General features: G+C 34.3%; 2 protein-coding genes and 2 pseudogenes across 2 annotated transcripts; all 4 read left to right on the forward strand.

The window, feature by feature from the left end:
* Positions 1 to 2326, forward strand: part of LOC131636328 (heat shock 70 kDa protein 18-like) — an 86641-nt pseudogene extending 84315 nt beyond the window's left edge.
* An 11863-nt stretch (positions 2327 to 14189) lies between these two features.
* On the forward strand, positions 14190 to 14865 carry LOC131636329 (heat shock 70 kDa protein 1-like). Its single transcript, XM_058906951.1, has 2 exons — positions 14190 to 14331; positions 14423 to 14865. Exons 1-2 carry the CDS (start codon positions 14190 to 14192, stop codon positions 14863 to 14865), a joined length of 585 nt encoding a protein of 194 aa, XP_058762934.1.
* Positions 14866 to 15736: 871 nt separating this feature from the next.
* On the forward strand, positions 15737 to 16330 carry LOC131636330 (uncharacterized mitochondrial protein AtMg00310-like). Its single transcript, XM_058906952.1, has one exon. It carries the CDS (start codon positions 15737 to 15739, stop codon positions 16328 to 16330), a length of 594 nt encoding a protein of 197 aa, XP_058762935.1.
* A 7695-nt stretch (positions 16331 to 24025) lies between these two features.
* On the forward strand, positions 24026 to 25988 carry LOC131636331 (heat shock cognate 70 kDa protein-like; annotated as a pseudogene).
* The last annotated feature ends 671 nt before the right edge of the window (positions 25989 to 26659 follow it).

A 26659-nucleotide genomic window follows, 5' to 3' on the forward strand; every position in this document is an offset into this window, starting at 1 on the left:
TCCCCTTTCCTACTCGTAGGACAATAAGAAAGTTCGTGTGATATCGTAGGAATAACTGAAACAAAATTCATGCCGCCACGGGCGCATTCTCCTTCCAAATTTCGCGTGAAGGGTCTAGCGTGCCGTCCTCCCAAGTGAAACGGGGAGGTAAAGAAAACGACCACCACAGAAACGTAGGAGTTGGTGGTGCACCGACGAATGAAGAGAATGATAATGATATTAACATTGATGATTTTTCTGACCTAGAAGACCCATAAATATTACTTTTATTTTTATTTTTATTTGTAAATTAAAATTGTCTAAGATATTAAATTTTAGTTAATGTAATATATTAAATTTAATTTTAATTTATAGTTTTTTTATTAATTATATTTTATTAATTATTATATTATAATTTTTATTTTATTTTTAAATAGATATTTCTTATTATTAATATTAATTTTGAATCGGAATTGTTAATAAAAATCTTTTTTTAATATTATATCATATTTTATTTTTTTTTAAAAATGAGGATTAGTGACGTGAAATATATGTCACAAATTAGTGACATGTAGATCATATCGCAACTCTTTAAATATCAAACAAAAATTATAAATAAAATCAGTTATTTAGTGACATTGGTGTCACTTTGCAACTTTGTGACATGGCATTCATGTCACTAATAAGTTGTGTTTTCTATGCATGTTTGTCATGTCTGTTTGCCATGTCTGCTGCAACAGATTTTTTTTATTTACGTGCAAGGTTTGCGACGTGGAAATCATGTCACTAATTAGTGACGTTAAATTCATGTCACTATAGAATTTCCACGTTCTCCCTTGCGACATATTTGTTCACGTCGAAAAACAGGTTGTGACGTGATTATACACGTTGTGGTGTAGAAATCATGTCACTGTTGGACTTTTTTTTAGTGAAATTTGTTAAGGTGTTTTTGTTGTTATTCCCAACTTTTTTTTTTACACAAATTGTTATTATTCCCAACTTAAAATTTATATTTTAGTGTTATTATATCAAATGTACTTATGTTTGATAAGATTTTCATGTTAAATAAAAAAATTAATAAAAAACTAACATGCCTAAATAATAGGAGAAGGAGAGGGTAGAAGGACTATTTCCAAAATAGAAGGAGCTTTTTGTTTTGAAAAAACGGTTTCCAAATGTGAGTAATATAAGAAGAAAATCTACAAGCTTGGTTCACCAAACTTGAGAGTGTGAGCTTTTTCTTCTTAATAATAACTTAATATTGACTTTAATAATAATAATAATAATAATAATAATAATAATAATAATAATAATAATAATAATAATAATAATAATACTTGAATTTTCCATATTGCTAAAATTAATGATCACGTGAGCAATTCAAGCCAATCAACCAGGACTCATAACCTAACCATTGATTTATTTATCTATCCACACTAACTAAATTAAAAAATTATAATTACACAGTAATTGCATACTTATTAATTTTATCCTTAAACCTCATTTAAAATTTTAAATTAATTAAACACATTAACTTTTCTGTGTATAACAAACCACCAAAATAGGAGGTGGGTTTCCACTATAAAAAGAGGTTTATCCTTTTACCCTAACAAGAAGTTTGGAGATTGTGTTTTTCATTCATTAACGGTTCAGTACACTTCAAGAGTTATCATGGCAAACAAGTATGAAGGATGTCCAGTGGGAATAGACCTTGGCACAACATATTCTTGCGTTGGTTTGTGGCGTCATGAACACAAACACAATAGGTTTCACATTATTCACAATGATCAAGACAACTTAATTACCGTTTTTGGTAAATTTTTATTCTCTAATATACTTTATTAACCTAATGTTTTTTTTTGTAATTAATATTTTATTACTAATTTTTTTTGTTTTGTTTTCAGATGCTAAGAGGGTAATTGGTAGAAGGTTTAGTGATTCTGATATTCAAGATGATATGAAGTTGCCATTCAAGGTCATTGCTAAGGCTAAATCCACTGAGATTAAAAAAATTAAAAAAACAATTGAAGAAGGTAAGAAGTTCAAGTTGGAAGATAAGAAATTTTTAAGGAAGGCCATAGTAATGGATGCATTAGATTTAAGTGTTTACGGTATGAAGATTGCATTAAAGAAGGGTGTTAATTTAAAGCTGACCGATCAAGAACGCGAGGACATCAACAATGCAATGAGTGTGGCCAAGAATTTGCTTGATAAGAATAACCAACAGAAGAAAGATATTGATTTTCTTGAGGGTCATCTGAAGAAGATGGAGAACATGTTGGAACTCATTAATGCCAAAACCAGCCGTAAGAAGAAGATTAAGATGCCTCGAAGGCTCTTGTGCTAAAGTTTATAATTGTTTTTAGTGCGTTACTGTTGAGCAAATCATTAGAGATTGAACTTTATTGTCATCAATCTGATTCAATTCTTCATTGATGTATCAAGAGTCATCTTGGTGATTATATTAACATGGAAATTTCTGTTTTTGTTTTACTTGAACTCTGAATATCAAGATCTATTATTTGTTATAAACTTATACTTTGTTAAAATAGATTTGGAAATTCAATAATCGAACTTCAAACTTTTCAAAATATGGATGAACAAAATTACCATGTGCGCCACTAATTTTGTTGTGAAAAATGTGTAACAAATTAAAGTTTAAATAAAGCCATTTAGCATACTAGTACTCCAAATGCGCCACAAAATATTGGTTGTGAATGCACTGCGGTTCATGCTCTGCGAACACATTTAACTAAGTATTTGAGGAGATCAAAATGTCTTGAATTTGGAAAAGAGAATAAATTTTGTGAATATCCTAAATCAGTATACTAAAATTTTAACTAAGTCAATTGTTTATTAGATTTATTTTTTAAATTGAAAAATACAGATGTTATAACAAAATTATAAATTTGAAAAATTAAAACAAATTTAAAAAGTAATTAAAATTTATATGAAATATTCGTGGACATGGGGTAACTCATGTTGAATTTTGAAAAGATGAGAAAAATTATGGTGATGAAGAGCCTGTGACCTTTTTTTTAATGGAAAACACTTTTTAATAAATAACACAAGCTACAAACAGAGAATTACAACTAGGAGGCAGACTTATCAAATACTTAGAACTATAAAGCTTACCCAAACTCACAAGATTGTGTGCATCCACATTTAACTGCCTATTCAAAAACATCAAATAGGATTCACTAAATCTACTAAGTAAGCCTCCAATATCATGAGATATAAGCTCCAAACATCAAGAGAGCAAATAGAATTGATACAGTCAACAACAGACAGTGCGTCGGATTGGACAAGAATCCTCTCCAACTTAAGATCCAATAGTTACAGGCGCCGCGTAATGGCCAAAAATTCTGCCAAAGCGGGCTCAACTATGATAACTTCCTTGTAGCACGCAACATAAACAACCTTTGAGTCATTGTCCTTAAAAACACAACCAAACGTCGCAAAATCGCCATCAAAACAATCTGCGTCAACTTGAATAACAACAAGGTCCGTGACACTAATTTTCTTAGTCGAGTCCCGGTCTTAGACCACTTTCATCTTCACTATAGGATTTTCCTTGTTGAACTCCATGATACAGTCATACGTGTTGAATAAACTTTAATGTAATGTTAAGTGGGTTTTTATTAATAAGTTAATGGGAAAAACAAAGAGTCTCTTGTAGTTGAAAGACCAAGAGATAGTGGCCTATTAATATTATCAATTTGCTTTAAATTCCTAGTATAGTAGAAGTCTTTTGGATCTATATAAAGACTTGATTGTATTCTCATTTTTATAAAGAAAGTAAAAAGTGTACTTTTAAAGTAAGATCTTCACCAGTGGAAGTATAGTGAAAAAGTGTCCAAAATATTATAATCGCAGTAGTCAATTTTTACAAATTGGCATCAGAGCTAATGGTGAATACGATGAGTCAAATGCCGCTACCACGATTAACGAAGGTGAATTACAAAAACTGGAGTATCCAAATGAAAGCTCTTCTTGCATCTCTAGATTCGTAGGAGAAGGTAGAAACTGGTTTCACAGAACCAGATAATACCACATGGTATACGGCGGCTCAAACCAAGGCGCTGAAAGAGACGCGTTTGAAGGATAAGACGGCGCTGTACATCTTGTTCCGAGCTGTTGATGAATCAGGCTTTGAAAAGATTGCAGGTGCGACTTCGAAACAAGCATGGGACACGTTAGAAAAAGTATACAAAGGAGCTGATCGAGTCAAGCAAGTTCGCCTTCAAACTCTTTATAAAAATGTTTTGGGCAACTCACAGAAAAAGGTTATTCGATATTCATGAAGGATCGGATATTCCACTTGAAGGACAAGCTAGGGAATCTGACTGCTCAAGTCGAAAAGGGGACAAATCGAATGTACAAATTAAACTTGAGAAGCGATCGAGGAAAATGTTTCCAAGTCAATGTCAAAGACAAAGTGTCGTTGTGGCATCTACGTTTTGGTCATCTACATGATGCTGGTCTGAATAGGTTAGCAAAGAGAAACATGGTGCACGGGCTACTAGACATGGACTATGAAGGAAAGTTTTGTGAAGAATGTGTGCTTAGCCAACAAACAAGAACCTCATTTCAAAAGAAGGCAAAATATCAAGCTAACATATTCTCGAACTGATTCATACCAACATATGTGGGCCAATCACTCCTGAATCGTTCAGTGGCAAAAGGTATTTCATTTCCTTTATCGCCAATTTCTCACGAAAGACCTGGGTTTATTTCTTGAAAGAAAAATTTGAAGCATTCGAGGTGTTCAAAAAGTTCAAAGTGATGGTGGAGAAAGCAACTGACAGACACATCAAAGCAATTCGATCTGACAGGGGTGGTGAGTATACTTCAACAGCCTTTATGAAGTATTATGAAAAGCAAGGCATAAGGAGATTTATAACTGCACCATATTTACCTCAACAAAACGGTGTGGCTGAAAGAAAGAATCGAACAGTTCTCGACATGGTTCGATCAATGCTTAAGAGCAAGAATATGTCAAAGGAATTCTGGACAGAAGATGTACAATGTGCCATTTATGTTAAGAATCGATGTCCATATTTGAAGTTAGAAGATCAAACAACACAAGAGGCATGAAGCGGATAGAAGCCAACAGTTTCTCATTTCAAAGTAATTGGTAGTGTGGCTTATGCACACGTACCGGATTAACGAAGAACTAAGCTTGAAGACAAAAGTCAGAAGTACATATTCATTGGGAAATTTTATACTGTCTATGCATTAATTTTTATGTTTTTTTGTTGCTTGATTATTGGGAAAGTTTCTCCTTTGTGTTAGGAGAGAAATGAACTGAAGAATGACATATGAACTGGATTTTTTGGATGTTTTGTTTGCTAGCAAAGATTCCTTGTGAATCTCCTGCCTACATATCCCTAATGGAAGTCAGAGCTTTTGTAGTTTGGAGAACTAGTTAGGGAAATGAATTGAATTTTGAAGGTGCCCTGTTTAAAGCTCAAGGTTGAAGCTTGAATGATCTCTGTTTACAGGAAAGAGACAAGCAGTCATCTTTACAGAGAGATATTTCTACTATTCCACCACAAACATTTGAAGTGACAGAAAATAGGGGTTCATTTCATAAGAGATGGGGCCTTACTTGAATGAAGTAAGTATGTCAGTCACAGTCTCTTGAATGAAAGAACGATTCTCAACCAGTTTAGAGAGAGATAACAGTTTGGACGTGAAGTCGACAGAGTAGTACATCTCGTCAATCAAAATGGGAAAATGTTTTGAAAGTGAACTGAAAATGTTTGTATGTTTGAATGGAAAAATAGGAGAAATGTCTCTTTGTATAGATAAATCATGGCTATCTACTGTATGAGAGATCTAAATTTGACAGGCTTGTACAAGGCCTAAGCTTGAGGCTTAAACTGATAGTTTGAGACTGACTCTATTGGAGATGACTCCATTGGGGAAGGTTTTGACATTAAGGAAATACGTGTTCTGTACTAAGCCCAGAATTGAGGCTGACTCTTCGAGGATGCTCTTATTGAGCAGGGATTGGTGGGAAGCTGACCCTACCGCGGATTTTTGCTCTTATTGAGCAGGAATTGATAGATGAAAGCTTAGAATTGAGGTTGACCCTACTGGGGATTCTACTCTGCTGAGGAGGAATGATTGGAGGCTAACCCTTTCCAGGGGATTTGGTCTATTTGAAGGTTTGATGGAGGCTGACCCTTTCCAGGGGTTTTGATTCATTTTAAAGTTTTGATGGAGGATGACCCTTTCCAGGGAATTGAGGTTGACTCCACTGAGGATATAGGCTCAGAGGGTTCTATTTTTCTCCTGTATGATGAGTTTGACTCTCTGGGGGGACAAATGTTTCTTGTTTTAGATTGACTCTCTGAGGATTGTAGGAGACCAGTTCACTCCTGTTTCTAAATGGGTTTGCTTAGGGGATGTGTAGCCTAAGACATGAGATTAACTCAGCTGGAGATTATATGAAAGGCTGTTTGAGGTTTTTGTGTCTTGTACAAAGCCCAAGATTGAGGCAGGTTATGTGAGGAGTTTTGAAGGGTTTATGCATGAAGGTTGTTTTAGTGTCTTATACAAAGCCCAAGATTGAGGCTAATCCTGCTGGGGATGAAGTCTGGAGGTTAAGCTCACAGGTTTTCCAAAGGATATGGAATGGCCCTCAAGGGTTTGAATCCTTTGGTTGTGCGAAAGGGATTTTCTGCCTTATACAAAATCCAAGATTATGGCAGACTCTGGCTAGGGAAAGATCCAAAGGTTTGGAATATTTTGTCTCATGAAAGGATATTTATCTGCCTTGTACAAAGCCCAAGGTTGTGGCTGAATGCTCATTGGGTAGACTCTATTTTTTGCCTTGTACGAAGCACAAGGTTGAGGCTAAATGCTCACTAGGGAGACTCTATTTTCTTCCTTGTACAAAGCCCAAGGTTGTGGCTGATTGGAGGAAACAGAGTTTGGAGATTATGAATTACTCTATTTTTGGGGTGCCTTGTACAAAGCCCAAGGTTGTGGCTAATACATCTGAGGATTTGAAATCCAAAGATTGATACAGTTGGGTGAATGAACTGAAACGTTTGAAATTCTCTAGACTCTGTTTGGAGAGGCACGAGGTGGATGATAGAGACTTTCCATGTCTCTCATTCCTAAAGTTGAACTAAGGATGACTGAAGATGTTTTGAGAGTTAAGACTTTCCATGTCTATTACTTTGGAGGGAAGGAGACTTAATGACTGAGATTGAAGGAGTACTTGAATGATTGTGATTGAATACTTGAATGATTGTGATTGTCAATTTTAAGGATTTAGCTTCTCATAGGGGGTAAAGGTGGCTAAAGTCCTGTCTATGCTTTTAGGAAGCCAGAAGGGTCCTTATATACAAGCTCAAGAGGAAACTGATGGATGCTTATAAGAAGCCCGTGGGTCCTTGCATTATAAGTCCAAGAGGAGGCTAATAGAGAGTCATTGAGGGTCATTGTTATAGCACAAGAGAAAGCTAATCGAGGGTCCTTGTTATAGCACAAGAGAAAGCTATGATGGCTTGATTAATTTGGCTCTAAGCAAAGGGGTAAGAGGTTTGACCGGGAATAATTCCTCTTGGGTGGATGTCCCATATTTTTGTTCAAAGTCTTTTTTCAAGATGTTTCACCGGGAATAATTCATCTTGAGGGAAAACTATGTTATTGTATTAGGAAAGTGTCTTCACCGGGAAGTCGTCCTCAATCCGAGGTCATAGTCCTATAATATATATACATGTTTATCTGTCCTAAGGTTTTTCTCAGACAAAGATTTAAACAGTATATATATTTTTACAGGTTATATTGAACAGGTATATTGAAATTAGTAAATGAAAGCTATAAACACTTACCTGGGTGAAGAAGAGGCTCAAAGGTTAGGTACAGAACCTCGAGGAACAGTTTTATTGAAGAGCAGTTGAATGCTTTATTTGAAAACAGTTGAATGTTTGAATGGAAAATGAAAATGAATTTTTGAAAACGATTTAAAATAGAAGAAGAGAAGGCTTTAGGACTGATACCTCAAAAGAGGGGCCTAAAATAGTCTAGGAGCAGTTTCACCGGGAATAATGTCCCTCCTAGTACCAGAGAGTTAAAATAGATGAGAAGATTTTGTACAAAAGACAATGTTTTGAAAATAGACAAGTATGTACAAAAACAAAAGGGTTCATATGAACACCTTACTATTTATGAAAAATAGTTAAAGAAATTGATGTTTGAAATTGAATTTAAATTGAAATGAAAATGAAGTTATTGAACTGATTTGAACATGAACTGAACTGAAAATAAAAAGGGGTTCGAACTTATACTCAAGGAGAGGCCCAGGATATTTGAAATATATTTTGAAATTTTGAACTGAAATTGATTTTAAAAAAAGTAAGGTTTTGTTGATTGAAAACCCTAACTGTCTGTTTAATCGGGAACTGAAGAAAACAGTTTTTGAATGACAAAACAAACAAATTAAAGTAAGATATAATATCTACACTTAATTAAGACCTAGGTGATTAGGGTTTGTTCACACACAAAAAATATTTACAAGAGGTTTGGTTTTGAAAAAAAAACAAAGGAAAATATAATTGGAGAAGGAGAGGGTAGAAGGACTATTTCCACAATAAAAGGAGCTTTTTATTTTGAAAAAACGGTTTCCAAATGTGAGTGATATAACAAGAAAATCTACAAGCTTGGTTCACCGAATTTGAGAGTGTGAGCTTTTTTTGTTTTTTAATAATAATAATAATAATAATAATAATAATAATAATAATAATAATAATAATTGTGAGATATTGGATCGAACTCTAGTATGGTCGAAGGGTAGCTTCTTGGTTCGACAGTCCGACAGAGTTAAGCATGAAGTCGAAGGATTGCTCACATGTTGGTGTCGAAGTGTGCATGCTGTAGTCGAAGATGGGTCGAGCATGCAGGTGTCGAAGATGCTAGGGTTGTTAGCATGTTAAATTAGGTTTTAGTGTTTAAACCTTAATTTGTTAAGTTAGCTTGTTTATTAAGTGGACTTGTGTAATGAGCCTTGCTGAAAAAGCCCATTAGTTAGTATGTTAGGTTTTATTATAAATAGCATACTAGTCTCTCATCATTGCTAAGCTACAAATCCTAATTTAGGGTGAGAGAGGTTATTTGTTATTCTTGTAAACTTGTAATCTTGTTTTAAGAGAAAGTTAAAGAATAGCAGTTATAACCAATTCTTGTGTTCTTCTTCTCCTCTCTAATTCCCTATTATACTTTGTTATTGGTATCGTTTTTCACAACAAATTGGTGCGGTGAGCGTGGAGAAGATGCCTTCAACAAAGTATGAGATTGAAAAGTTCGTCGGAGTGAATGATTTTGGTCTGTGGCGCTTGAAGATGAAAGCCCTACTGGTTCAGCAGGGTTGTTTGGAAGCGTTGAAGGGAGAGGCAGCCATGAATGCAGAATTGATGGCAGCAGAGAAGACAAATATGATCGAGAAAGCACACAGCGCAATTTTGTTGAGCCTTGGTGATAAGGTTCTCAGACAGGTATCAAAGGAGACGACGGCATCAGGGTTATGGGTGAAACTTGAAAGTTTGTATATGACCAAATCGTTGGTAAATCGACTCTACCTGAAGCAAGCTTTGTATTCATTCAAGATGGTTGAAGACAAAGTGTTGGCTGAGCAGTTGGATATGTTCAACAAGCTGATTCTTGATCTTGAAAATGTTGATGTGAAGATCGATGATGAAGATCAAGCGCTGTTACTATTGTGCGCTTTGCCTCGATCACATGCTCACTTCAAAGAAACTCTCTTGTATGGAAGGGAGTCCCTGACGTTTGAAGAAGTTCAATCAGCCTTGTATTCTAAGGACTTGAATGAACGAAAGGAGCATAAACCTTCGACTGTTGGTGTAGGTTTGGCCGTTAAAGGAAAATTCTTGCGAAAGAATGGTAAGTTCGACAAGAAGGGCAAAAGCCAGTCGAAGTCTTACAGTGGCGAAGCATCTGGCATTCGATGCTATCATTGTAAGAAGGAGGGTCACACAAGAAAGGTGTGCCCTGAACGCCTGAAAGATCATGGAGGTGAGGATAATGGCAATGCAGCCATTGTTCAAGATGATTTTGAATCATCTGATGTTCTTATGGTTTCAAGCAGTGACTCGAGAAGAGAGTGGATTATGGATTCAGGTTGCACTTGGCACATGACTCCAAACAAAGACTTGTTCGAGGAATTATGTGATCAAGATGGTGGATCAGTATTGCTGGGAAACAACAAGGCCTGCAAGATTGCAGGTATTGGATCTGTTAGATTCAAGCTCCATGATGAGTCAATAAGGTTGTTGACTGAAGTCAGGTATGTTCCTAATTTGAAGAGAAATCTGCTTTCTCTTGGTGAATTCGACAAGAAAGGATATGTTTTCCAAGGAGAGAAAAGTATCCTAAGAGTCATGAAGGTTTCGAAGGAAGTCTTGAGAGGCGTGAAGAAACAAGGCTTGTATACCCTTGAGGCTGAAGTTGTAAGCGGTTCGACAAATGTTGCAGCCACGAAACCTTTGTCGAAGACAGAAATCTGGCACATGAGATTGGGCCATGTCAGTGAAAGGGGTCTGGTCGAATTAGGGAAACAAAATCTGCTTGGTGGAGACAAAGTGGAAAAGCTGAAGTTTTGTGAACCCTGTGTACTTGGAAAATCTTGCAGATTGAAGTTCAACAAAGGCAAACAAAGAACACATGGATCCCTTGATTACATCCATGCTGATCTTTGGGGGCCTGCAAGGTGTCCATCACATTCAGGAGCAAGGTATTTTCTATCCATAGTAGATGATTATTCCAGAAAATTATGGGTATTCATCCAGAAGACTAAGGATGAAACTTTTGAGAATTTCAAAAGTTGGAAGACTCTGGTTGAAAATCAGACTGGCAGAAAGGTCAAGAGGTTGAGAACCGACAATGGCCTTGAATTTTGCAATGAGGCATTCGATAGTTTTTGTGCTGCCTCTGGTATTGCAAGGCACAGAACTACTGCAGGTACTCCACAGCAAAATGGTTTGGCTGAAAGGTTTAATCGAACTATTTTGGAGAGAGTCAGATGTATGTTGACTAGTGCTGGGTTAAAGAAGGTGTTATGGGCTGAGGCTGTTTCGACAGCAACATATCTGATAAACAGATGTCCTTCAACAGCGTTAGATATGAAGACACCTGAAGAAGTTTGGTCAGGACATCCACCAGATCTCGACAAACTGAGAGTATTTGGCTGCATAGCCTATGCTCACATTAGGCAAGACAAGGTCGAACCTAGAGCTCTGAAATGCATGTTCATGGGATACCCTGAAGGAGTTAAAGCTTATAGGCTATGGTGCCTAGAGCCAGGTCACAGGAGGTGTATCACCAGTCGATATGTAGTTTTCAATGAAGCTGAAATGGCTTTCAAGAAAGCTGATGATGATGGTCGAAGTGCAGAAGAGCTAGAACAGGTAGAGATTCCTGTTGAGGTGGAGCATGTTGATGCTGAATTGCATATCCCTGATGAAGTCGAAGAAGAAGCAGAAGATACTGAGGAAGTTGAGGAAACTGACGATGACTACCTATTGTCGAGAGATAGGTCGAGAAGAGCCATCAAGGCACCTCAGAGACTTGGGTATGCAGATCTTATAGCTTATGCCTTAATCTCTGCAACTGAGGTTTTAGACGAAGAACCTAGAGACTACAAGGAAGTTATGAGGAGTCGAAATAAGACTGAATGGCTGAAATCCATGGATGATGAGATGAAATCTCTTCATGATAATCATACTTGGGAACTGATCAAGAAACCTGTTGGGGCAAGGTTAGTCAGCTGTAAATGGATTTTCAAAGTTAAGGAAGGAATTGAAGGAGTGACGTCGAAAAGATACAAGGCAAGGTTAGTTGCAATGAATTTCACTCAGAAAGAAGGTGTCGACTTCAATGATGTGTTTTCTCCTGTTGTGAAGCATAGGTCCATTCGAATGTTGCTTGCCATGGTGGCACAGTTCGATCTTGAACTGGAACAGATGGATGTGAAGACTGCGTTCTTGTATGGTGATCTAGATGAAACGATCCTGATGAGACAACCTGAAGGCTATGTCGAAAAGGGGAAGGAAGATTATGTGTGCAAGTTAAAGAGATCTTTGTATGGGCTGAAACAATCACCTCGACAGTGGAATAGGAGATTCGACAAGTTCATGGCACGCATAAGTTTCATTAGAAGTCAGTTCGACCACTGCGTTTACTTCAGATTTCGACCTGGTAATTCATTTGTTATTTTGTTGCTTTATGTGGATGATATTCTCATAGCAAGCAACAATGTTGAAGATGTGACGAGGGTGAAGGCTGAACTCAATAAGGAGTTCGATATGAAGGATCTGGGAGCTGCTTCCAGGATTCTTGGAATTGACATTCGAAGAGATAGAAAGAAGTCAAAGTTATGCTTATCTCAAGAGGCATATCTACGGAAGATTCTCGAAAAGTTTGGTATGCCGAATTCGAAGCCAGTTGTGACTCCAACAAACCCTCAATTCAAGCTGAGTATTGATCAGTGTCCCAGTACTGATGTTGAAAGAGCCTATATGAATAGCATCCCATATGCTAATATAGTTGGTTCTTTGATGTATGCTATGGTCTGTACTAGACCCGACATAGCTTACGCAGTAAGTCTTGTAAGCAGGTACATGGCGAATCCTGGAAAGGCTCACTGGCAAGCATTGAAGTGGATTTTAAGGTACATAAATGGGTCTCTGAATAGAGTCCTAATTTATGGTGGAGCCTTGGGTGAAGATAGTAAAGCAGTAATAGAAGGATATGTCGACTCTGATAATGCAGGTTGTATTGATTCCAGAAAATCTATTTCTGGATATGTTTTCACTATGTTTGGCACTGCAATTAGTTGGAAAGCAACACTTCAGAAGGTTGTTGCTCTATCAACCACTGAAGCGGAGTATATTGCCCTAACTGAAGCTGTGAAAGAAGCATTGTGGCTTGAAGGTTTTGCGAATGAGCTGAAACTTCAAGGTCGAGGTATCACTGTTAAATGTGATAGTCAAAGTGCAATACACCTGTCGAAGAATTCAGCCTATCATGAGGGAACTAAGCACATTGATGTGAGGCTGCATTTTGTCAGAGGAGTAATCGAGCGTGGAGAAGTCCAAGTGCTAAAGGTTTCGACTGAAGACAATGCTGCTGATATGATCACCAAGACATTGCCGAGTTGCAAGTTTTTCCACTGTATGCAGTTGATAAAGCTGCATGAAGAAAGCTAGTTTGTTTCCTTGATGTTGTAGAGTTAGGTCCAAGGTGGAGATTTGTGAGATATTGGATCGAACTCTAGTATATGGTCGAAGGGTAGCTTCTTGGTTCGACAGTCCGACAGAGTTAAGCATGAAGTCGAAGGATTGCTCACATGCTGGTGTCGAAGTGTGCATGCTGTAGTCGAAAATGGGTCGAGCATGCAGGTGTCGAAGATGCTAGGGTTGTTAGCATGTTAAATTAGGTTTTAGTGTTTTAACCCTAATTTGTTAATAAGTTAGCTTGTTTATTAAGTTGACTTGTGTAATGGGCCTTGCTGAAAAGCCCATTAGTTAGTATGTTTGATTTTATTATAAATAGCATACTAGTCTCTCATCATTGCTAAGCTGCAAATCCTAATTTAGGGCGAGAGAGGTTATTTGTTATTCTTGTAAACTTGTAATCTTGTTTTAATAGAAAGTGAAAGAATAGCAGTTATAACCAATTCTTGTGTTCTTCTTCTCCTCTCTAATTCCCTATTATACTTTGTTATTGGTATCGTTTTTCACAACAATAATAATAATAATAATAATAATAATAATAATAATAATAATAATAATAATAATAATAATAATAATAATAATAATAATAATAATAATAATAATAATAATGATAGAACTCCACATATTGCTAAAATTAATGATCACGTGAGCAATTCAAGCCAATCAACCAGGACTCATAACCTAACCATTGATTTATTTATCTATCCACACTAACTAAATTAAAAAATTATAATTACACAGTAATTGCATACTTATTAATTTTATCCTTAAACCTCATTTAAAATTTTAAATTAATTAAACACATTAACTTTTCTGTGTATAACAAACCACCAAAATAGGAGGTGGGTTTCCACTATAAAAAGAGGTTTATCCTTTTACCCTAACAAGAAGTTTGGAGATTGTGTTTTTCATTCATTAACGGTTCAGTACACTTCAAGAGTTATCATGGCAAACAAGTATGAAGGATGTCCAGTGGGAATAGACCTTGGCACAACATATTCTTGCGTTGGTTTGTGGCGTCATGAACACAAACACAATAGGTTTCACATTATTCACAATGATCAAGACAACTTAATTACCGTTTTTGGTAAATTTTTATTCTCTAATATACTTTATTAACCTAATGTTTTTTTTTGTAATTAATATTTTATTACTAATTTTTTTTGTTTTGTTTTCAGATGCTAAGAGGGTAATTGGTAGAAGGTTTAGTGATTCTGATATTCAAGATGATATGAAGTTGCCATTCAAGGTCATTGCTAAGGCTAAATCCACTGAGATTAAAAAAATTAAAAAAACAATTGAAGAAGGTAAGAAGTTCAAGTTGGAAGATAAGAAATTTTTAAGGAAGGCCATAGTAATGGATGCATTAGATTTAAGTGTTTACGGTATGAAGATTGCATTAAAGAAGGGTGTTAATTTAAAGCTGACCGATCAAGAACGCGAGGACATCAACAATGCAATGAGTGTGGCCAAGAATTTGCTTGATAAGAATAACCAACAGAAGAAAGATATTGATTTTCTTGAGGGTCATCTGAAGAAGATGGAGAACATGTTGGAACTCATTAATGCCAAAACCAGCCGTAAGAAGAAGATTAAGATGCCTCGAAGGCTCTTGTGCTAAAGTTTATAATTGTTTTTAGTGCGTTACTGTTGAGCAAATCATTAGAGATTGAACTTTATTGTCATCAATCTGATTCAATTCTTCATTGATGTATCAAGAGTCATCTTGGTGATTATATTAACATGGAAATTTCTGTTTTTGTTTTACTTGAACTCTGAATATCAAGATCTATTATTTGTTATAAACTTATACTTTGTTAAAATAGATTTGGAAATTCAATAATCGAACTTCAAACTTTTCAAAATATGGATGAACAAAATTACCATGTGCGCCACTAATTTTGTTGTGAAAAATGTGTAACAAATTAAAGTTTAAATAAAGCCATTTAGCATACTAGTACTCCAAATGCGCCACAAAATATTGGTTGTGAATGCACTGCGGTTCATGCTCTGCGAACACATTTAACTAAGTATTTGAGGAGATCAAAATGTCTTGAATTTGGAAAAGAGAATAAATTTTGTGAATATCCTAAATCAGTATACTAAAATTTTAACTAAGTCAATTGTTTATTAGATTTATTTTTTAAATTGAAAAATACAGATGTTATAACAAAATTATAAATTTGAAAAATTAAAACAAATTTAAAAAGTAATTAAAATTTATATGAAATATTCGTGGACATGGGGTAACTCATGTTGAATTTTGAAAAGATGAGAAAAATTATGGTGATGAAGAGCCTGTGACCTTTTTTTTAATGGAAAACACTTTTTAATAAATAACACAAGCTACAAACAGAGAATTACAACTAGGAGGCAGACTTATCAAATACTTAGAACTATAAAGCTTACCCAAACTCACAAGATTGTGTGCATCCACATTTAACTTCCTATTCAAAAACAACAAATAGGCTTCACTAAATCTTCTAGGTATTATGGTAGGGGCGAATCTTAGAAGAAAGCATACTTGGTTGAGAGTGTTAAACAATTTAAGAAGTAGACTTTCAATGTGGAAAGGTAGAAACATATCCATCGGGGGTAGAGTGACACTTATTAATTCGGTGCTCAATGCTATTCCTTCTTTCACTCTATCTTTTTTCAAGGCCCCGGGTTTGGTTTTAAAAGAGATAAGAAGTATTCTTAATAACTTTTTATGGTGTGGCAATGCGAATAAAAGATGTGGGCATTGGGTGGATTGGCACACGGTTTGTAAACCTAAAGAGAAAGGGGGTTTAGGGGTGAGAGATGTGGGGGAGGTGAACAAAGCTTTACTTCTTAAGTGGAAATGGAGGATTCTCTTGGAAGATAAAACTTTGTGTAGTGATTTTTTGGCGATGAGATACTTTGATCCGAAAGTGAAGGTGTTGGCTATTGGTGGGTGTGCTAATAGCTCTAAGGATTCCTTATGGTGGAGGGATGTCATTAACATTGATTTGATGGAGGCCCCTTGTGAGGATGGTTTCAAGGGTTGTGTTCAAAGCATATTTAAAAAGGAACCAATGTTTCTTTCTGGTTTGGTCTTTGGATAGGAGATCGAATTCTGTGCTTCTTGTTCCCAGATTTATTCGAAGTCTCTGTTAATCAGATGTACACAGTGGCCGATTTGGTTGTTTGGGTGGACGACAAAGCGGTGTGGTTAACGGACAGCATCGTGTCTGCTGCGTTTCTGGATTCCTTACCAGCGGCCAGCAGCTCGATTTCAGAGCAGTGGCAGCGGCTGCAGGTGTAACACCCCATTTCTACCCGGCAAGTATAATACGGAAAATATTAGAGTATTTAAAAATTTCTCAACAAATAAATGAGGCGTCACAGATTCACTTCATAACAAATCACTTAATCGCATTTAGCGGATACATAGCACTTTCTTTGATCAATAAAACAAATACTCGACATATAATACTCTTCAAAACAAGGTAACTTCTTTCATTGGAATATAGAGGAATCATAATTCTCAATCTTTGAATCAAATAACATGTTATTCAGCTAAGATAAAACAATAAACAACAACAATCATAAACATCATAAATCATCCCCCCGAGTGCTACGTATCAGAGCGACAACCGACTCGCTTAGCGACAACTAAATCTTCATATTCGAACACCTGCACGTTACCAATATAAAGACAACGGCGAACAAGAGAAAAGGGTGAGATATCAAATCATATAAGTGAGCGCATGATAAATTGTATATTAGAATTCAGGCATATATAGTCATCACATCTCAAGTATTAATATTGCTATACACTTCATGCTTTCACTAATTCACAAATCTCACATACTTTACATCTCACAACAAGTCACCATAGATCATATTCACATCAATTACATATAAATCTCATTCATTTACTTTGCAAGCTAATTCACGATACATCGCATATAAGTCACACAAGACATGTTCAGTGAATCGCATTCGCAAGTATTGACATCCTCATACTATTCACAAAATCATCAATTTACATTCTCACATACATTCATCATTTAAGAAGTCACGAAATACTCACAAAATGTCACAAATATGAATCACATAAGACACATGGGACATGACTCATGTATATGCATGTGGTACCAATCGGAGCTTCAGCCCCCGTCACCAATTGCCATTTGGCCTGTCATGTTTGCCCTAGTTTTCAGGCCGTCATGTTTGCCATAGTTTTCAGGCCGTCACAGAGTATGCATATGGAATGTGACTCAACAAACAAGACAACACAACATACTCATCAAAATCACATATCGTCACGAGGCATAAGCCTATATCACAATCACATGACCATTTATTCGAGGTAATTCACGTCACCATAATATTTCACCTTCATTTAGTCACAAAATCATCATCACAAATATATATAACATCACGTATTACAATTCATCACAAACATCGTCATGTTTCAACATATCGGCACAATTACTCCATTTCACGAATTAACGAAGTCATCACAACAAATCGACACATTCATCACATTAACAACAAACATCAACAGTTCATCTTATTAACAACAACATTAACACATTCATCATATTAACAATAAACATTAACAATTTATCTTATTAACAATAACATCAACACAATCATCATATTCCACAATTCAGTTAACATCATAATGCAACATATTCAACTTCTTAATAAAATATATTTATTGTTAATTCATCCCAAGGCAACATTACCAACTCATACCTATCAAGATGTACAAATAATTGCATATAGCATATAGCATACAACATCATTATCATTTCATACATATCAAACACATACCAAAGTACAAGTCATATTAAATAATCTTCTAATGGTTCTCAATCCATTCTTATAAGATAGGAATTTACTTTAGCTTTTCAACGGTCCAAACGGCTCGTCAAACAAACACCCGAGTCAAAAGTTATGGCTTTTTGAAGTTTTAAAACAATTTTGAACAGTGGAACCCGGTTCCTTAAAACTGGGAATCGGTTCCCATCGAGGGTCATTGTTATAGCACAAGAGAAAGCTAATCGAGGGTCATCAAGGATCCTTGTTATAGCAAAAGAGAAAACTATGTTGGCTTGACTAATTTGGCTCTAAGTAAAGGGGTAAGAGGTTTCACCGGGAATAATTCCTCTTGGGTCGATGTGCCCTATTTTTGTTCTAAGTCTTTTTTCAAGATGTTTCACGGGGAATAATTCACCTTGAGGGGAAACTATGTTATTGTATTAGGAAAGAGTCTTCACTGGGAAGTCGTCCTCAATCCGAGGTCATAGTCCTATAATATATATACAGGTTTATCTGTCCTAAGGTTTTTCTCAGACGAAGACTTAAACAATATATATATATATATATATATATATATATATATATATATTTACAGGTTATATTGAACATGTATATTGAAAGCAGTAAATGAAAGCTATAAACACTTACCTGGGTGAAGAAGAGACTCAAAGGTTATGTACAGAACCTCAATGAACAGTTTTATTAAAGAGCAGTTGAATGCTTTATTTGAAAACAGTTGAATGTTTGAATTGAAAATGAAAATGAAGTTTTGAAAACAATTGAAAATAGAAGAAGAGAAGGCTTTAGGACTTATACCTCAGAAGAGGGGCCTAAAATAGTCTAGGAGCAGTTTCACCGGGAATAACGTCCTCCTAGTACCAGAGATTTAAAATAGATGAGAACATTTTGTACAGAAGATAATGTTTTGAAAACAGACAAGTATGTACAAAAACAAAAGGGTTCATATGAACACCTTACTATTTATGAAAAACAATTAAAGAAATTGATGTTTGAAATTGAATTGAAATTGAAATGAAAATGAAGATATTGAACTGAATTAAACATGAACTAAACTGAAAATAAAAAGGGGTTGGGAATTATACTCAAGGAAAGGCCCAGGATATTTGAAATATATTTTGAAATTTTGAACTGAAATTGATTTTAAAAAAAAGTAAGGTTTTGTTGATTGAAAACCCTAATTGTCTGTTTAATCGGGAATTGAAGAAAACAGTTTTTGAATGACAAAACAAACAAATTAAAGTAAGATATAATATCTACACTTAATTAAGACCTAGGTAATTAGGGTTTGTTCACACACAAAAATATTTACAAAAGGATTGGTTTTGAAAAAAGAAACAAAGGAAAATATATTTTAAAAGTATTAAAAATACTCTAAAATACCCCATTTTAAACCTAATAAAAATATATAAAATAAATATTCTTTTTGTGATTTTTTGAATATTCATAAAGTAGGTATGATAAATAAGAAGTTTGTGAAAAATCAAGTGAAAATGATTAATTTTGATAGGTGAAATGATTAAGTGAAGTTGTAAAAAAAATTGAAAAGAAAAGTAGCATAAAGGTTTGTTTTTAGTCTCACATGCCACATGGGGGGCCAACACAAATCAAAACCAACTGAGTTGCTCGCTCAGTATGCTAAAGAGATAGAAGCATTTGATAATATATGAAAAACAAAGCTTTTGAAAATGATTTGAAAAAATCAAGAGAGACTTTGGACGCGCGCTATGGCCACTAGGGAAGACGATGATTTCAGATTAAAACATGTCTATCATTCAAAATATAATAAACTTGCCTCTAAGATTAAAAAATGGTGCCACCACCATTATCATCTTCAACCTTGAGTTTGTTGGACTTTTGAATTTCCAACTCTCTCATTTCTTAACCAATGGCAAAGATGTAAACATGAAACTTATTCTAAATTCTTTCAAAATTCTAGATATGTAACTAACATGAATTAAAATTAACTATAGCTACTGAATTTCTAAAATTACGAGAAGAACCCTAAAATTTGAAAATGAAATTAAATGATTATGCTAATGAATAAATGAATGATGATAGGGGGCTCTTGATCCTCTAATGATGTAGAATGAACTGGTATCGAGATTTAATGAAATATGTACAAGAATTAGAGGGTTACAGTTTGAAAAATTACCTCTGAAACGGAAGGATGATGGTTATGGTAGAAGACTCCCAGCAATGAATTGATGATTGCAAAAGCTTCCTGGTACCTCAAGGATGCTAGATGGACTTTTATTTCTCCTTGAACCACCCTGAATTTCCCAGCTCGATCTCACCTACATAAGCTCCCAGTGAGAATGGAAGATGATGATCCTGCACTTACAGATTAGTTGCAGGCATCTGGATATCTTCCTTACACCCTAAGGAAGCTATTGAAAGACTCCAAATGGTTTGAAACCTCCTGGATTGTTTGACCCGATTCCATCTACTTGAGCTTCAAGTGAAGTGTGGCCATGGTGCTCTAGCAGCTATAGAGATCCAATGAGGACCTGGATCACTTCCCTTTAGTTTCCTTGAGATGTTAAAACAATCACTTTCAATGTTTAAGTTCTGTACTGAAGAATAGCCTCCTTCATTCCAAGAACTTTTGAAAAGTGATCAAAAGAGATAGAGAGAGTTTGGAGAAAGCAAGTATTGAAGTTGCTTTGGTGTGAATTGGACTGAGAGTGAGCTCTATATTTATAGGCAAATGATCTGAGTAGTGAGGGAGTGAAGTGAGCTTTGATGAGGTCACTTTGAGTTACTTGGCCATGAAGAAATTTCAAAAATATCAAAATGCAATGATGGCAATCCCGACACCTCTTAATCTTAAACCCTAGCCATTGATATTGTTTGATATTAAGGACAAAATTCTAATGCATAGAGGCTTCCAATTGGCTTAGGAGAAGATTCCTTGATGATTCACCAAAATTCCATTTTGTAATGATTACTTAATCAGATGGCCTTGATTTTTTGAATCTCTTGCAACTTGGATGTTATGGCTCAATTGATTCTACACAACCTATTCTAATATAATTGGTGTTATGGTGCACAAATTATTAGAAGTACTTGCACAAAACTGGTAGAATGCAAAATTGGTCATGCCTTGAAATCCATCTATGGATGCCTTACTTTGATCATGCATAACTCCTTGAAAAATATGAATTAGAGAGTGATCCAATACTTTTTGGAAAGCTTGGAGGATGTAATTCAATCCATTAGTTTTGCGTTTCCTAAAAATCAATAGGGATCTTGGTGCAAATTGCCCATAAAGTTTAAGAAAATTTAGGGTTTTTCACCAATTTAGGATTTTGCAGGAACTTTGAAGCCCAATATCTTTCAAATAATTGATCACTTGAAGAAACTACATTAGTGACAAAGTTTTTCATTGGACCAAAATCTACAACTTTCATGTTGGAAGTTTTCTTCAGTTTGTACTTGAAATTTTGAGTTATTCCCTCTCGAAGTTTGAAGAAAATCCTTGAAAACACTTAGAAAAATTTCTACGTATGAAAAAGTCAAACTTTGACTTTTTGATCCCTAATTGGTTTTCTTGATTTTCTTTGGTCAAATGAATTCAATAATCATATATTGATGATCTTGATCCTTAAAAGTCCATGGTTGACCAAAAATCCAAAAAGTCAAAGGTAACCCTGTACAGTTGACTTTTCCTGATGAATTGAGTCTTTGAAGATTTCACATGAATCAAGCTTTCCTCCTTAAATGAATGATATGAATGGATAATATTGAATTATTAGAGGATCTTGAGTTATGACCTGAGCCATGGAATCTTGTCCTGGTCAGAAGTCAACTATTCAGGTAAATTAGGCAAAAAAACCTAATTGTGGATTAGATGAAATTGATGACTATGGATCTTGAATTGAAATACATCTTCCATTGGATATTGATATAGGAATCATTTGAAATTGCTTAGGCATTTTGGATCAAGTTTTGAAGCTTTGCAAGTTTTCCTAAATGTGAGCCCTGATTTCAGTCCCTAATAGGTCCAAAATCCTAGTCTGATGACCTGGATAGGCATGAAGCCTGATGCTTGTAAATTGAAAATCATAGGTGGATGGATGAAACATCTTGAGCCCTATGATTGAGTTGAGAATCATTCCACTCATTGATTGACCCTTTGTCTGAATTTCCTATCCTTGAAAACCCTATTTTGAGTACTCGATGAATAAGCAACTGCTTTGAATATCTGTTTTAAACTGATGGGATAGGTTGAGATGTGACATCTGGGGGGGCAAAAATTATGGTATGACACTGACCTTTTAATTCTTTATAATTAATTATTAAAATTTAATGTAAGACTTTAAACTTACATTAGATATCAATCGTTGGATCTTGACTCTATATGACCTAATATTCGTGGACACCTAATGTCAAAGTTTACTTTGACCCAAATATATTCATTGATTATTTTGAATATGAAGGTTCATATTTATTCGTTCAACTTTAAAAAAATTTCAATTTAATTAATATAATTTACTTCCTTATTTTATATAAGTGAATTTATATATTAAAAAGAGATGTTTTTTATTCAAAGTTTTATGTAGATTCAATTAAATATCAGTTTGATCTACTTAATCAATATAATTTGTTTATCTTTTAGTATTAGATATAATTTATTTTAGAATGAAATTTTTTAGAAAACACTCTCTCTTTCATTATTTTTGTAATTTTGATATTAAATTTTTAGTTTGATTACAATTTAACTATTTTAATAATTATAAATTTATGTTTTTGTTAAATTATTCTAATTCATATTGTGAATCGAAATGATGTCTTATTAATCATAATATAGTTTTGAAATGTTATATTTTTATGAAAGATAATGTTATATAAAATTTTAATAATATTCCATAACACTTGTTTGGTATGGTAAGGCATTTTTAAATCTTAACCCAAGATATTGGGTTCGAAGTCACCTAAGTGGATGCAATAATCAGGTTGGAGAACCCTTAGTTCTCCGTTATATTATATCTTGCTTAAAAAAAAAAAAACCTAAGTGGATGGAGTGTTACTAAGTATTATAATAATAATAATAATATTAATAATAATAATATTAATAATTATTATTATTATTATTATTATTATTATTATTATTATTATTATTATTATTATTATAAATTTTACTTAAAAAAATAATAATAATAACTGAATATCACTCTAGGTTGAGCAAAAGTAGGAGATCATAATCTAATTTAAAAATAATAATAAGGGTTAAGTATATTTTTGGTCCCTATAAATATCTCAAATTTCATTTTAGTCCCTATAAAAAAAATGACATATTTTAGTCCCTATAAAAATTTACCTGCTATATTTTAAAATTTTGAAAACTGTTTAATTATCATTAAATTTTTAAATTTTTAAATTTTTTTTTATATTTGTTTAGAATAATATAAAATATTTCTTTACAAAATTATAGAATTTTATAAAATGAGAAGAATTAAATATGAATATTTTAAATTTCAAAAAATAATGATAAAGTAATGTAAATTTGGATTTAAAAATTTAATTTTGAGTTTCTTCTTTTTCGATGAACTTTTATAACGTTCTAAACATGTCTGTAAAATCATCATTTAAAAATACATATCGGTTTAATAATAAGGACTAAAAATGATTGCATAATAATTTTAAAGGACAAAAAACATGTTATTTTTTTAATAGGGACCAAAAACAAAATTTAATAATTAAATAGAGACCAAAAATATATTTATTAATTCTATTCTCAATTAATGAAGCTTGCTTAAAAAAAAATTATCCTAAAATCTCATTTAAAATTTTCAATTAATTAAACACATTATCTCTTCTTTGTATAACAAACCCGCCGAAATAGGAGGGGAATTTCCACTATAAAAAGAGGTTTTTCTTTTTACACCAACTACAAGTTTGGAGATTCTGAACTTTTCAATCATTAACGGTTCAGTACACTTCAAGAATTCACTTCAAGATTTCAGATGGCAAAAAAGTATGAAGGATGTGCAGTGGGAATAGACCTTGGCACAACATATTCTTGTGTTGCTGTGTGGCTTGACGAACACAATAGGGTTGAGATTATTCACAATGATCAAGGCAATAGAATAACACCTTCTTTTGTTTCTTTCAAGGATGATCAAACACTCATTGGTGATGCTGCTTTCTATCAAGCTGCTTCTAACCCTACCAACACCGTTTTTGGTAAATATCTATTCTCTAATATAATTTATAAATCTAAAGTTATGAATATTATAATCTAAATTTAATTATTAATTTTGTTTTTTCAGATGCTAAGAGGTTAATCGGTAGAAAGTTTAGTGAATCTGTTATTCAAAATGATATCAAGTTGTGGCCCTTCAAGGTCATTGCCGGTGTCGATGACAAACCCATGATTGTTGTTAAATACAAGGGTGAAGAGAAGCACTTTTGTCCTGAAAAAATATCATCTATGATCCTCACGAAAATGAGAGAAATTGCAGAGAAATTTGTAGAGTTCCCTATAAAGAATGTTGTTGTTACTGTACCGGCTTATTTCAATGATTCTCAACGAAAAGCCACTATAGATGCCGGTGCCATTGCTGGCCTTAATGTTATACGGATAATCAATGAACCAACAGCTGCTGCTCTTGCATATGGCCTTAACAAGAGAACAAAATGTGTTGGCGAAAACAATATTTTTGTCTTTGATCTTGGTGGTGGCACTTTCGATGTGTCTGTGCTAACGATAGAAGACAAGGTCTTCCAAGTTAAGTCTACTGCCGGAAACACTCACCTTGGAGGAGAAGATTTTGACAATAGAATGGTCGACTACTTTGTGAAGGAACTAAAGAGAAAGAACAAAATTGATATTACTTGTAATCCCAAAGCTTTGAGAAGGTTGAGAACGGCGTGCGAAAGGGCAAAAAGGACGCTCTCTTTTGCTTCTGTCACCACTATTGAGGTAGACTATTTATTTCAAGGCATCGACTTTTCTTCGTCTATCACTCGTGCCAAGTTTGAAGAAATCAATGCAGACCTTTTTAAAAAGTGTATGAATATAGTTGAGAGTTGTCTTGCGGATGCCGGGATGAATAAAAGTAATGTAAATGATGTTGTCGTTGTTGGTGGTTCGTCTAGGATTCCTAAACTGCAACAACTATTGCAGGAATTTTTCAACCGAGAGGATTTGTGTTTGAGCATCAACCCTGATGAGGCTATTGCTTATGGAGCAGCAATAGAGGCAGCTTTGTTGAGTGACGGCTTTAGAAATGTTCCAAACTTGGTGCTGCAAGATATAACACCACTGTCTCTAGGTATCTCAATCATGGGAGATATCATGAATGTAATGATTCCTAAGAACACAAGCATTCCCATCAAGATTAAGAAACTTGTCGCGTCAATATTCAGGTTTATGAGGGTGAGAGAACTAGAGCCAGTGATAACAATCTGCTAGGCTCTTTTACTCTTTCGAACATTCCCCCTGCACCTTGCGGCTATGGGATCAATGTATGTTTTGCTATAGACGAAAATGGTATTTTGACTGTTTCTGCTACAGATAAATCCACCGGCAATAAGAATGAGATTACCATAACCAATTACAAAGAAAGTTTGTCTGCTAAAAAAATTAAAAAAACAATCGAAGAAGCTGAGAAGTACAAGGTGAAAGATGAGAAATTTTTACGGAAGGCCAATGCAATGAATGCATTACATTTAAGTGTTTACAAAATGAAGAATGCATTAGAGAAGGATGTTAATTTAAAGCTGACCGCTCAAGAACGTGAGGATATCAACAACGCAATGACTGTGGCCATGAATTTGCTTGACATGAATAACCAACAGAAGAAAGATATTGATTTTCTTGAGGGTCATCAGAAGAAGCTGAAGAACATGTTGAAACTCATTAAAGCCAAAACCAGGAATGAGAAGCACCACAAATTTTCTTTATTCAGATTTCTTTTCAAGTGATGTTTGTGTTTTGTTTTTTAGTTTTAGTTGCATTTTGCAAAACCTTGCTTCTAGATTAATATGCCTCTTAGGCTCTTGTTCTAATGTATTATAAATTTTACAGTGTAACACTCAAAATACATATTACAACTATTCTTTTTAATTGAGCACATTCAACCATGTTATCATTTTTCTTATAATATTTTTCAGTTACAAAATTAATAGATTTAATTAAAATTAACAGTTTTCATTTCTGTACATCCATACTCAGATTGATATCAACCTGTCATAGTTAAACTCTCAATTCTAAGAATATTGTTTGTTACCTTCAACAGCAATTCAAACTATTACCATTTTATGTTCATCTCATATTAGTCATTTGAAGCTCAACGTGAACTATTTTTCATGGTCTCGATCTCTCTAATTCTGTATAATTGAATATCATATAATTTATCAGATGTTCTATATATTATAAAGGAACCAGTATACAATCTATGTGAATGATAGTAGTGCTATTTTTTAAAAATTGGAAAGTATTTTAAGTGCATATTTGACGGATATAGAGGTAGGTTTGTGTGAAATGGATTTCGTGAAGTTATTGTCAAGCAAATAGATTTTTTTTTCCAAGTGAAACCTTTCATTAAGAAGAGAAAACATCAAGGGCAATAAAAGGATTTTTAATTCATGTTTGC

This window comes from Vicia villosa, unplaced genomic scaffold (genome assembly GCF_029867415.1).
Source record: "Vicia villosa cultivar HV-30 ecotype Madison, WI unplaced genomic scaffold, Vvil1.0 ctg.001698F_1_1, whole genome shotgun sequence".
Taxonomy (NCBI): domain Eukaryota; kingdom Viridiplantae; phylum Streptophyta; class Magnoliopsida; order Fabales; family Fabaceae; genus Vicia; species Vicia villosa.

What these genes read in the sequence shown, in the direction of transcription:
- LOC131636330 (XM_058906952.1), top strand. Translation starts at nt 15,737, where the DNA reads ATGGTAGGGGCGAATCTTAGAAGAAAGCATACTTGGTTGAGAGTGTTA.
- LOC131636329 (XM_058906951.1), top strand. Translation starts at nt 14,190, where the DNA reads ATGGCAAACAAGTATGAAGGATGTCCAGTGGGAATAGACCTTGGCACA. An exon ending in CAACTTAATTACCGTTTTTG is followed by an intron (nt 14,332 to 14,422) that starts GTAAATTTTTAT and finishes TTTTGTTTTCAG; the next exon opens with ATGCTAAGAGGGTAATTGGT.